This window comes from Pipistrellus hanaki (assembly GCF_964339955.1).
Source record: "Pipistrellus hanaki genome assembly, chromosome: 6".
In the NCBI taxonomy this organism is placed as follows: Eukaryota; Metazoa; Chordata; class Mammalia; order Chiroptera; family Vespertilionidae; genus Pipistrellus; species Pipistrellus hanaki.
Window position 1 is genome coordinate 37,415,956 of NC_140508.1, and position 12,974 is coordinate 37,428,929.

The 12,974-nt window shown below is 52.1% G+C and overlaps 1 protein-coding gene across 15 annotated transcripts in view; it reads left to right on the forward strand.

Moving 5' to 3' along the window:
• Positions 1 to 12,974, forward strand: part of EPB41L1 (erythrocyte membrane protein band 4.1 like 1) — a 122,944-nt gene that overhangs the window by 69,160 nt on the left and 40,810 nt on the right. For all 15 annotated transcript variants that reach the window (XM_084888629.1, XM_084888631.1, XM_084888632.1 and 12 more), the window contains 5 exons: positions 774 to 938; positions 3,011 to 3,115; positions 3,637 to 3,679; positions 8,469 to 8,544; positions 10,888 to 11,106. In XM_084888629.1, the coding sequence (XP_084744755.1) occupies positions 774 to 938; positions 3,011 to 3,115; positions 3,637 to 3,679; positions 8,469 to 8,544; positions 10,888 to 11,106 (608 nt within the window). The remainder of the gene's footprint in view (positions 1 to 773; positions 939 to 3,010; positions 3,116 to 3,636; positions 3,680 to 8,468; positions 8,545 to 10,887; positions 11,107 to 12,974) is intronic.

Consider the following 12,974-nt stretch of genomic DNA (forward strand, 5'->3'; position numbering starts at 1 on the left):
CCTAAGAGTGTAGCCTGCACTTGGGGAAATTGAGGCTCAGCAGGATAAGGTGAGTTGCTAAAGTCACATTGCTATAAAGTGACAGATGTGGAAGTTGAATCTAGATCTGATGTCAAAAACACATGTTCTTTCAACCTCATTCCCTACCTCCTGAGCCTGTCCATTCTAGCTTCACCAGCCCAGGGTGGCCCCAAGTTTATCACCCTGAAGCTATAAGGGACTCAAGGAATCACCTAGTCATTGACTTTATTCCTTCCTTAAATCACGATAGGCCCAGGCAGGGCAGGGACTTGGCCAAGGGCATTGAGGGTGTCAGGGTAGAGTTCGGACAAGAGGGCAGGGCTCAGACCTCCCTCCCCTCCATTCAATTAGTCCACAAGCCCCAAACCTCAGGCTGGACCCAGTGGCAGACCAAGAAGGAGGAGACCAGATAGGTATTCTTATATCTCATGCATATTCTGGGGAGACAGGACAGCTCTGGCCACCGGGGGTGGTTTTGTGGGATGCTCCTGCCTGCGGAGGCCGCCCCAGCAGCAGGAGCCTGCAGGAGAGCAGTGGACCCCTCACCGGAGTCACCCTGTTGCACATGGAAACTCTGGTTCTCCTCCTGCACTACCCACCACAGACTCTGGTCACTCCAGGGACCTTAGATGGCAGTGGCGCTCATTTTGGGGTCCATCACAGCCCCAGCTGCCTCCTTGTTGCATCTCATTTGGGTGAAAGGCTGTGATTTCAAGCTCGCTGACCTAACTCTTCTCCTGTTGGACCCACAGAGCCTAGACATGGACGAGAAGGACAACGGGGAGGCTGATGGCCTGTCAGAGAGGACCACACCCAGCAAGGCCCAGAAGTCGCCCCAGAAGATTGCCAAGAAATACAAGAGCGCTATCTGCCGAGTCACTCTGCTCGATGCCTCTGAGTATGAGTGTGAGGTGGAGGTAGGGACCGCCCAGCGCCACATGCCCCCTCCGCAGCCAGCTGGCCTCAGAGCAGAGCAGGCTTCTGTGTGCACTCCATCCATTCGTCATGGAGTCCTGGACCGACTCGAGTGTCCCAGAGAGATGACCTGGCCAGGCCTCTGCAGTGGTGGCATCCAGGCCTGGAGAGGCCTGTTTTGATTGCAAATAGAATTAGACGAGGCACCAGGCTGGCACCAGGAAAAGGTTTCTCAGGGTGGCTGTACCCTGGCGAGGAGCCACCATCCAAGGGCTGATCTGCAGCCCAGTCTCTTCTGTGACCCAGCAGACACTGTTCCAACTAGAATCATTTTTCTTAAAAAAATATATTTTATTGATTTTTTACAGAGAGGAAGAGAGAGGGATAGAGAGTTAAAAACATCGATGAGAGAGAATCATCGATCAGCTGCCTCTTGCACACCCTCTACTGGGGATGTGCCTGCAACCAAGGTACATGCCCTTGACCGGAATCGAACCTGGGACCTTTCAGTCCACAGGCTGATGCTCTATCCACTGAACCAAACCGGTTTTGGCCAGAATCATTTTTATTGGGTGGAGAGAGGGGTCCTCCCTTGTGAACTCCCCCTGCCCAGGATACTACCTCTAGGACAACTGGTCACTTGAGGGTTCTATGGTAAGGGTGTTCCCCAGGCGCAGGGAGGTGGCCATTGGAAAGACACACTCCCCCGGGCCGCGTAGAGACCCTGTGGCAGGGTCCTGTCCCACACCGGGTGGCAGGGCAGACACCTCCTCTCTGGAGTCAGCCCTCTGGCCTCACAGTTAGCGTCTCTCTTTTCCTGTCTAGGCTCGGAATCCTGCCTAAATTCCAAATTGTTTCTCACCCCCTTAGAGATTCTTCCCTGGCCCAGGCACCATTCCTGGCCCTCTGGAGAGTCCAGAGGGTGGCCTAACTGCTGAGGGTTACAGGAGCCACTCCCTCTCTCCCTCCTGCCCGGATCTTAAGGGACATGCCTGACTTCTGAGCCCTGGGAGGCTGGTCCCTCTTTTTTGCAGGGTTGGGGTATTTTGTTTTGTTTTTTAAATATTTATTTCTTCTATAGAAGGGTTTCAGAATAAACATCTGGCCTACTTTGGGGCAAAATGAAGGGATATCTTCTACCTCTTCTCTCTTACCCACCCTGGCCCCAAGAGGCAGTTCATCCTGCCCTTGAGAGGGTAGAGTTTGGCTGAGGCCAGGCCACACTCCTCCCGGCTCAGGGACCTCATGGCTTCCCGCAGCTGCTGTCCACAGTGAGGCCTGGTCTCAGCCCCTATGACCTAGCCAGACCGTGCAGGGCCTCACCCTCTCTCTGGAGGTCCCTGCCTCTCCGAGTAGTAACTGCTTCTCACTCCCCCGGCCCTGTAACGCTTTTATTGGTGCCCATACCCTCTATGGGCTTAGGGTAGATAGGTTCTGGGGTTTGACCTTGTGCGTCCTCAGGCCCCGATGATGTTCAGAGAGGTACGAAGCCTGGTTGTGTGGGGGAGGGCTAGAAAGGCGGCTCTATCAGGCTGCTTCTAGCTGAGGCTGATTTGGGCCCCATGAGCCCCTATAGAACCTCACTTGCTGCCCGCGTAGGATTTCACTCAGACTTAGTGTTAGGGGAAGGGCTGGGGAGGGTGAGTCACACTGTGACCCTGAGTCCTGGGTCTCCCCTAACCCACTGTCCATGCCCCTCGTATTTCAGGTGGTTCCTCTCTCCTTCTCCCACCCAAAGCTTAGACTTTTCATTCTCTGTTCCTTGGGTCCAAGTTAGCCTCCTTCTCTTAACCCCTGTAAGGAAGGAGAAATCTCACTCACACACACACACACACACACCGACTCCCAACTCCCTCCCCACCCGCTGAGCAGGTCTGAGGTCTGGGGAGGATGGCAGAAGGCACTTGATGACCTGGCGTTAGGTTCAGAGCCAGCGGGGCGGCAGGAGTGCTGACCTCTCTTCGGGTGCGGGAAGGCTCTTGGGGGTCTGCATGCTGTTCTGGCGGAGCCAGAGGCACCCCCTATCCCCCCTGGAGCTGATGCTGGCCTCACACAGCTTCGCTCTCTGCTTCAGAAACACGGCCGGGGCCAGGTGCTGTTTGACCTGGTCTGTGAGCACCTCAACCTCCTGGAGAAGGACTACTTCGGCCTGACCTTCTGTGATGCTGACAGCCAGAAGGTACCTGGGCCGGGGAGAGGGCTGGCAGGGAGGCTGCTGTGGGGAGACTTCTTCCCTATGGCCCCATAGGCCTGGGGGTAGCCCATGGGTTCCGTCAGATCTCGATTAGGCACTTTCTGCTCTCTGTGTCCACTCCATCCCCCAGCCCTTTCTTGGGGACCTGAATGCCACTCCAGATGGGTATCTGAGAACCAGCCATGGCTTCCTGGGGGAACTGAGGCACTTCCCCCACTCCGGGGAGGCTCCTGGTTTCCTCCTTCCACCGTCTCCCCGCAGCTGTATTACCTGTTCATGTGCTGCCTCAGGGCAATGCCGCCCAGAGCCCCGAGTCCCAAGCTCGGGGGTGAGTCCAGGCCTTTTCCCTTACCTCCCAGCCCCAGGAAAAGGGCCCAGAAGGCTCAGCCGGGGAAGGTGCTCCCGCCAGGGTCTGTGGGGGGCTATTTTGGGATGTTGCTCTCTCCTGGGCCTATCTGGGTCCTCTTCTCCATCTGCCCTCTAAAGAACTCTATCTTCTCTTGCAGAACTGGCTGGACCCCTCCAAGGAAATCAAGAAGCAGATCCGGAGTGAGTGGCCGGCTGAGATTGGGAATGCAGTGTGGGGAGGCCGGGGGGAGGGGGGGGGTGTTCCAGGCAGCAGGGGCCTCAGATGTGCTGCTCTGCCCTACTTTGGGAAGTGTGATCAGATTCTTGAGTTCATTTGCTCCACGTGGAAGATCTTGGGGGAGACAGGGCATGGTTTTATGGATGAGGAGCCTGAGGCCTGGATAAGAGAAATGCCTGTGCAGCGATTTTCAATCCTTTTCATCACATGGCACACAAAAACTAATTACTAAAATTCTGTGGCACACCAAACCCCCCCCCCCCAAAAAAAAAACCCCAAAAAACATATTTTTGCTGATTTGACAAAAAAATAGGTATAATTTTGGTTAGTTTTTTTTAGAGAGAGAGGGAGGGAGAGGGAGCGAGAGAGAAACATCTATCAGCTGCCTCCTGCACACCCTCTACCAGGTATCAAGCCGGCAAACCCTCTATGTGCCCTGCGGGATTTGAACCAGCAACCTTTAGGTGCACAGGATGATGTGCAACCAATTGAGCCATACCAGTCAGATCTCAGTTTGGTTAAATAGGTATAATTTTGATTCATTCACATCAGGTGACTATTCTTGTATTAGCTGTTGTCATTTAAAAAAAAAAAAACATCACCCAAATATATGTTTATTGATTTGAGAGAGAGAGGAAGGGGAAGGAGGGAGGGAGGGAAAAAGGTAGAGAGAGAGAGAGAGAGAGAGAGAGAGAGAGAGCGATCAGTTGCCTACCGTACATACCCTGACCAGGGATTGAACCTGAAACCTAGGTGTGTACCCTGATCTGGAATCGAACCTGCAACCTTTTGGTGTACAACCACCTAAGCCATTCAGCAAGACTGCTGTTGTCATTTTTTAATTTACAATCTAAGATAAAAGAGGTCAGTGCCCATGACTGAAGAGTTAGTTATTGCATGTTTAAATTTTCCTGTGGCACACAGTGTGTCTACTGTGGCATGCCAGTTGAAAATTGCTGTTCAGGCCCTGCTGTTGTGGCTCAGTGGTTGAGGGTCGAACTATGAACCAGGAGGTCATGGTTCAATTCCCCGATCATGCAGGAGGCAGCCCGTATTCTCTCTCATCATTAATGTTTCTCTCTCTCTCCCTCTCCCTTCCTCTCTGAAATCAATAAAGATACATTTTTTAAAAAAGAAAAAGAAAATCTCTGGCCTAGAGTCACACAGTAGGTTAGCAGAGGGATCACACATGCCCTCAGGATGTCAGCACTGAAGGGACTTGCAGGGTCATCTAGGACCCGGGGACAAATAATGACCTGAAAACAGCCCCCTCCTCTCCAGGCCTGGTGAAGGCTTCAGTGATCAGTGACCCCTGACTCAGCATCCTTGCCCACACATGGCCACTGCCAACTGACAGGAGTTAATGTGTCAGAAGAAGGCTAGGCCCTTCCCTGATCCTGGCCATCTCCTGTACGTAGCAATAGGTGACTAAGGCCCAGAGAGAGGCAATTATTTGCTCAAGGTCACAGAGCAAGGCATTGGCTGAGCCAGGTCTTGAGCCCTGGCCTCCCAGCACCATCCTGCACTCTTTTCAGGGTCTAGGGCAAGGACAGACGAGCAGGCTGACAACCCGTGCTTTCTGTTGGCAGGGGTGGGGCTCAGATGGCAGAGGAGGAGGTAGGTGGCCTCAGAGAGGGGCCATGCAGTAGGCAGAGACCTAGAGCCTAGACACCCCTCCCCCTTGCTTGGACTCTGGTCCCTGGGCTAGAAAGCTCTAGCGGAGCCTGTTGCTATGACAGCGGGCAGCTGGCCCAGGGATGCCAGCTGACTCTGTGGGAGGGGGCCTGAGGAATTCTTCCTGTCAGCTTCTGTCAGTTGTAGACAAAGAGAGAGGCACACAGACAGAGCGTGCTCCTCTGGAGCCGGGTCCTCGGCCTGGGCTCAGGCTGTCCCCAGGAGCCCCGCCTGGCTGGGCGGCCCGGCTCTCCTGCCTGAAAGAATCAGAACACGCCCAGCGAGCAGTGTTTGAGAAGGACCCAAAGCTTGGAAACGAGAAGCGCTGGCCATTGTGGGGTCCAGCACCCTCCCCCGGCAGGAGTCAGTGCCCTGGTGTCATCGGAGCGGTGCTGCCTCCTGTGTAAAGCCGCGGTCTCTGCCCTGCCCGGGCATCTTCCACCCATTCAGTCTAGTTCCCTGTTCTGGGACCCCAGGGAGCAATTTTTCACCCCCTTTCTTTAAGACAGCCCCTCCTCCCAGCCTCTGACGGTGGCACAAGTCCTGGTCTTGGGTATATTTCCTCTCAGATCCCTGCGCCCATCCCCAAGGGCACTGGGGGCCACTCCTCCAGCCCTCTGGGCTCTGCTTCCTCTTGGCAAGCCGACTAATGATTCCGACCTCACAGGGTGGAGGTGACAGTTCAATAAAGTGTGTGGACAATACCCGCCACCTAGCAGTGTGGTATGTTACTTAAAAGGAGAGAGAAGAAGGAGGCTGGACTGCCTGGACTGGATTTCTGACTCCATCACAACTTCTTGTATTGTTTTGTGTCTCAGTTTCCTCATCTGTAAAGTGAGAATGATGATAGTATGTACCTTTAGGTGAGGATTAAATGAGTTATTAAATGTGAGCATTAAATGAGTTATTAGATACACAACATCTAAAATGGCACCTGCACAAGTAATATACTACTTATTATTATCATTATTATTTCTGAGACAGGGGTTATTTCCCCTTAAGGCTTCTTTCTTCCCTTTATTTACTTAATTTTTTTAAAATTTTGATTTTTAGAGAGAGAAAAAGAGAGGGTGAGAGAGAGAGAAACATCGATTGGCTGCTTCCTGCACCGGGGATTGAGTCTGCAACCTGGGCCTGTGCCTTGAACAGGAATGGAGCTGACGACCTTTCCGTGCCTGGGGTGATGCCCATCCAATAGAGCCACTCTGGCCAGGGCTCCCCTGAGTATTTTTTTCCCAAGGAATCAGCTGTGGTCAGGAGCCTGCATTCTGAGGTCAGATGACCCAAGATTAGACCCCTGTTTTCTTTTTAAAAAAATTTTTTTATTGATTTTGAGAGAGAGAGAGAGAAACATCGATGAGAGAAAAACATCAATATTGATTGGCTGCTTCCTGCATGCCTCCTGCTGAGGATCGAACCCACAACCCAGGCATGTGCCCTGACTGGGAATTGAACCTATGACTTGAGTCAATGCTCAACCACTGAGCCACACCAGCCGGGCTAGACCTCTGTTTTCTACTGCTGAGCAGCTGAGTGACCCTGGGAGAGTTACTTAAGCTCTCATATTCTCTAGTGTATGTGCTGCTGAAGCGAGCACACCTCTCAAAATCTTCATCCATAGGAAGGAAAGTCAACCTCAGGATCATTATGAAGATTAAATTTCTATACATGCCTGTAACGTGTAGCAAACCAAGTGACCAGAGCTTAGTAAGTGTTGGAGACATGACAGCTGAAGATGGTGACGATGAGGATGGTAGTGACAGCATGACCTCCAGCCTTCATGTCCTGGATGGGCCCCCCTTTCTCACTTTGTCAGGGGCCTTGTTAGAGCATGGAGCCCCAAGTGTCACAGGGGTGGTCTAACCATTTTTCTGGATTGTAGCCTTTCATCAACACCTCCTCTCTGTTTCTTTCCCCTGCCCCCCTCTCCTTCCTGCCCCTGCCCCCTCTCCCTCCTGCCCGCCCCCTCTCCCTCCTGCCCCAGCCCCCCTCTCCCTCCTGCCCCGCCCCCTCTCCCTCCTGCCCCGCCCCCCTCTCCCTCCTGCCCCGCCCCCTCTCCCTCCTACCCGCCCCCTCTCCCTCCTGCCCCGCCCCCTCTCCCTCCTGCCCCGCCCCCCTCTCCCTCCTACCCGCCCCCTCTCCCTCCTGCCCCGCCCCCTCTCCCTCCTGCCCCCACTCTCCACTACCAACCTCTCTTCCTTTCTTATGTGGTCATCCCTTTTCTTGGCTTACTGAGCTAGTTTCCAGCTAAAACCTCAGCCTTTATTTCTGTCTGCCTTCTTTAGATGTACCATTAATTTTTCATATCTAAATGCGGAGGTTAACATTTATTCCTGTGAGATGACCTCTGTTACTTTTAGCCCATCATATTTGCCTTTCAGGTCTTGTTTATAATCCATTTCTGTCGTTTGAGATAGAGTGAAAGTGAGATAGGGCAGAGTTTTCCAGTGTGTTTCAGGGAACATTAATCTGCCTTATGAAAAATGGATACAGCAGGTCAGATAAGTTTTGGGAAGTCTTGAATGCTTGTCTCCTCTGGAGAGGTACAATTTGTAACGGCAGAGTGAGGGCTCTGAGAAGTCCAAAGTTAGAAAACCTGTTTAATGTGGTGCTTTTAGGCTTCTTTTCTCCCCATTCACGTCCTGTCAACTGGACTTTCCTGAAAAGGAAGGGGCAGAGCGCTGGAGCCAGGTGGGCCTGGTCTGAAGCCCAGCGTCGTCCTTCCTCGCCGGTGCCCTTGGGCTGACAGTTTTACCACCTGAGCCTCAGTGTCCTCGTTTGCAAAATGGGGGACTCACTCACAGGGTTGTTGCAAGATATAATGAAGCAATGTTTGTAAAATAATTAATGGGGTGCACAACTGGTGTTCTTTCTTTCTACCTTTCTCCCCACTGCTAGTTTACAGTAAGGCTCTTCACACGGGCCTCAGTCTTCTCATCTGTCAAGTGGGAACAGTGTTCCAGATTCTCTGATTAGAGTGTCCTGAGATTATACAGATGAGAAGACTTTGAAAATTGCTGATAGGATGGTTTGTCTGGGTAATGGTGCCTCTCTGATCTCTGCCCCATCTTCTTTCAGGCAGCCCCTGGAATTTCGCCTTCACAGTCAAGTTCTACCCCCCTGACCCTGCCCAGCTGACAGAAGATATCACAAGGTGAGGGCTGCGGAGGGAGGTCGCAGGTATGGTGGCCGTGGGAGACGCAGGGTGGTTTGTGATGGCAGTTGCCACCTCAGATGCCGGTCTAGGCCAGGCAGACACCATCATCAAGGAAGATGGCTCAGTGCAAGAGAAAGGGATGCAAACATAGTGGTCAGTGGCAGGTGACCCTTCCCTTCAGAGGGGGCGGTGTCACAGGGAGCCGTGGGCACCAATGTGAATCCACGAGGACAGACGCCATCTGAGACAGCTGCTGTTGAGCTTGGGCAGTCGTGGCCTTGTGGGAATTGGGCCCAATGTGAGAGTAAAAACATCACAGTTTTTAAACGTTGGGAACAAAATCAGATGTTTTTTAAATCGTGGTGTGGGACATCTTTGGGTAGGACCAGCCAAACACATCTGAAGATCTGATGTGCTGGGTGGACCACCAGCTTTTGGCCTTGGGGATGAAGAGGGAGTGCGGATGCCTTCCCACGCGCGAGTTTTGTCCTGTGGGCTGTTCTGTGCACATGTCAGGCATGTGGGGGTCACATGAAGCATGTGGCAACCCCCATGGAGGCATCCTGGGCTGCAGGGGTGCACATGGATCGCACGTGTGGTCTCATTGTGGCTTGAAGGTTGGAAGGGGGTGCAGAGCATCTCTCAGGGTGAGAACGGCGAGAGGCCTTTCCCTGTATCTAAGCTTCTTCCAAAGATAGTCCCGTCGTGTGCTGGGCCCCACAGACCCACCCACAATGAGAAGTGGGTTGGAGTTTTTCCGACAGCAGGGAAGGGCTGTAGAATCAGCCCCTCCCTCCCATCGGGTCCTTCTTTCATAAAGTTGGCTGTCTGTTTGCCAGGCAATGGGCCAAGGTCAAGATGCTGACTTTGGCCTTGAGAGATAAGACAGTGTCCCTGGAATAGATCTGGCCCGAGGCCGTGGGCTCATTAGTCCTAAGGTCCGGCTTGGGGCCAAGATTCAGCATCAGTGTCTGAACTCCATTCCCAGGAGGGCTGAGAGCTTTAGACCAGGTCAGCCCCCCAAACCCCTGGTTTCGCCCACGGATGCCTCTCCTCTTTGTGCCAGTCCCCGCCCAGACATCAGGTTTCCAGTGACCCCAAAATTAGCCTTGTCCAGCTTGGATGATCCCAGGGAATGGGATGATTTAGTAAAAAATATTCAGTCCCAAAATAAACTGGTCAATCAAAGTGACAAATGGATTGGAATGAAATATTGATCAGAGAGCTTGGCAGTGATTTCTGAAATCTTAGACTTGACCAGATGCCCATCTGTCCACACTTGCTGCCTGGGATGTGTGAGCTGCTGCTGGTTCTGAGCCTCTGCCTTGGCCCTGCGCACACACTGAGGCTGCACGTGCTTCCTGCCAGCGCGCCAGTTCAGACTGCGAAATAACGTCATGAGCAGTAAAAATTATTTTAAGTAAAAGCCACCTAAAAGAAAACAGGCAGTTGAAAAAATGGTGAAACATAGCAAAGTGGGCAAGTAGGCATTGCTGGTGGAGGTTGGACCGAAACATTCTTTTTAATACACCATAACTGAAAAGGCAATAAAAAATGGCTCTAAAAATTGTAAAAGCATCCAAGTGTGCATAAAAATTATTAAAAATCATGGCCCGGTGGTTGGAAATGTTTCTTTTAAACCAATTTATTTTTAGACCCATTCACTTAGCGCTAGAGGCAAAATAAAAAGTGTTGAGAAAACATTGGCAAATGGGTCTGTCCGGGCTGTGGACAGCGCCGTGCAGGAGCTGAAATGAATGAGGTCACGTCTCACGTGCCGACCTGGGAAGGGCTGCAAGGCAAGTTGTAGAATCAGATGTAGCATTTGATGCTTCGCAGATGTTAACAACACTCGTCAATAAAACCACTTGCCCTTCTGTACGTCCATGGAGGAAAAAAGCCAAGAACACAGCAGATAACAGGGGTGACCTCTGGTGGAGGGGGTCCTGAAAATGGACATCAGGAGGAAGTTTAGAGTCACCTCTAACGTTTCCATTTTTCCACAGTAAAAATGCATTAACTGTATAAACAAAAAATGCACTACCTTTTCAGAAAGTGATCAAAGTAGTCCCTTTGAGCTTGAAAACGAATTAGAAATCGAAAATGCTCTCACCGTAGGAAAAATCCTTCAAATCTAGACGTGAACAAAAATGCTTAAAATATGAAATGGCACAAAACCATCTCATCGGACACACCCAAAATATCAACACGTGAAATGCTTGTGTCGAGGATCACTCCTTTTCCGCCAGGCTGAGGGGTGCTGAGGTTGGTTCGGTTGGCTCAGTGGGCATCGCGGGCGGGAGAGGCACTGTGCCCATGCCCACTCTCCCCTATCTCCAGATATTACCTGTGCCTGCAGCTGCGGGCAGACATCATCACAGGCCGGCTGCCCTGCTCCTTCGTCACGCACGCCCTGCTGGGCTCCTACGCCGTGCAGGCCGAGCTGGGCGACTACGATGCCGAGGAGCACGTGGGCAACTATGTCAGTGAGCTCCGCTTCGCCCCGAACCAGACCCGAGAGCTGGAGGAGCGGATCATGGAGCTGCACAAGACGTACAGGTGAGAGGGCCTGCGCCCAGGGCCTGCCCTGGCTCCTAGAACCTTGCCTGCTGCACCCCCACATGCGGTGCTGTAAGCACTCTAGCTGGCTCTGCTGCTAATGTGAGGTGCAAAGCTGAGGGCACATCGTCTCATCCGATGAGAATGACAGCAACTAGCTGGGTAACCTTAACTGACCTCTTAGGACCACCGGGTCTAAGCTCCTGTATCAGTGTGATGATTCCCCGTCCTTGGTTTCTGAGAATCGCTTCTTTACCTGTCCGCCGGAGAGGATGGTAACTATTGTGTGTCCCTGAGTAAGTGTCCTGATGTCTTGATCGTGGCATGAAGTTCCAAAGCTTGCACTCTAAAGCCGGACTGCCTGGGTTCACCGGCTGGCTCTGCCGCCTTCAGACAAGGGGATCTCTGCCTTGTCATCTTACCTCCCTCTGCTTTAATTTCCTCACCGTTCTGTGTGGGCGCTAATGAAACCTGCCTGGAGGGCTGCTGGGAGGACTACGTGGCTCATTGTAAAGACCCACCACATGGTCTCTGTGATTTGAGGGCTTGAATAGTTGTGCGGAGGAGAGCACTTTGTGCAGAAGTTAGGTGATTAGCTAGGCGTGTGGCTGTGGGCTGGCTATTTAACCCGTCAACCTCATTCTTCACCTGTATTTGTGCAGACTTTGATCATCGGTGTTTCTCCACTCCTGGTCTTTGGAGCAGGAGAATTCATTCTGGAAGATGTTTGACATCCCTGGGCCCCAGCTATTAAATGCTCTTATCAACTCCTCAGTCCTTGAACAACCCAAATATTCCTTTCCGTTCCCAAATGCCCACTGCGAGGGTGGTGCCAGCCCCTGGGAGGAACCCTGAAGAGGAATGGTCTCCAGGGTGCTGTCAGGTTGGGAGTGCTTTGGGCTCCGGGTCAGGATTGCTATGGGAACCCCGTGTGGTAGACAGTGTGAAAGTGCGTGACAAACCGCACAGTGCTGTGCCTGTGGGAGCGGCATGGTGGTTTTCCTCATTGCTAATAAGGATAGAGGGATGGAGGGCGGTTATATCCTGGGGCTGCCTCAGGAGAGGAGGTCCAGGGCCAGACGTGGAAGGATCATGTATGTGGGGAAGAAAGCCTGCGGGGTGTGGTGGAATGCAGATGTGGCAGATGTGTCTTTCTGAGACTTGCACTCAACTCTGATTGGTCAGCAATGGCTGTTGTTGTACTGTGTTGTGTAGGATACTGAAACCATATGGCGGTTCGCAGTGTCTGCCGGCTCGGGGATAGGGAGTGATGGCCTGCCTACCATCTCCTCGTCATTCCTGTTGTAGGGATTAGGATGTGTTAGGGATCTGCAAGAGTCAGAACACAGGCATATCCTGTTTGACTGCACTTCACAGATACTGAGTTTTTTATAAATTGAAGGTAAGACCCTCCACTAGCAAAAAGATGATGAGTTGCTAAAGGCTCAGATAACAGCATTTAAAAAAAAATTTTTTTTTAGCAATACAGTATTTTAAAATTAAGCGATGTCCATTTTTTTTTATACACAATACTATTGCACACTCAGTAGACTACAGTATAGTATAAACATATTGGGAACCCAGCAAGTTTGCGTGGCCTGCTTTCCTGTGATTCTGGTTTCATTCTGGTGGCCTGGAAGTGAACCTGCAATATCTTCAAGGCCGGTCTGCGATGGAGAGAAAGACGTTTAGATCGCTATGGGCTGGAAACATGCTGATGGCCGTCCCTTTCCGCTCTTTCGGCCGAGAGCACATTGACCCCTGCTGCCCAGGGACTCCACACAGACTCCCTGAGGGGACCGAGCAGAGGAAACAGGCCCAGAGCATGTGAGACAGATGGAAACGTTCGGAACACAGACTCTGCACCC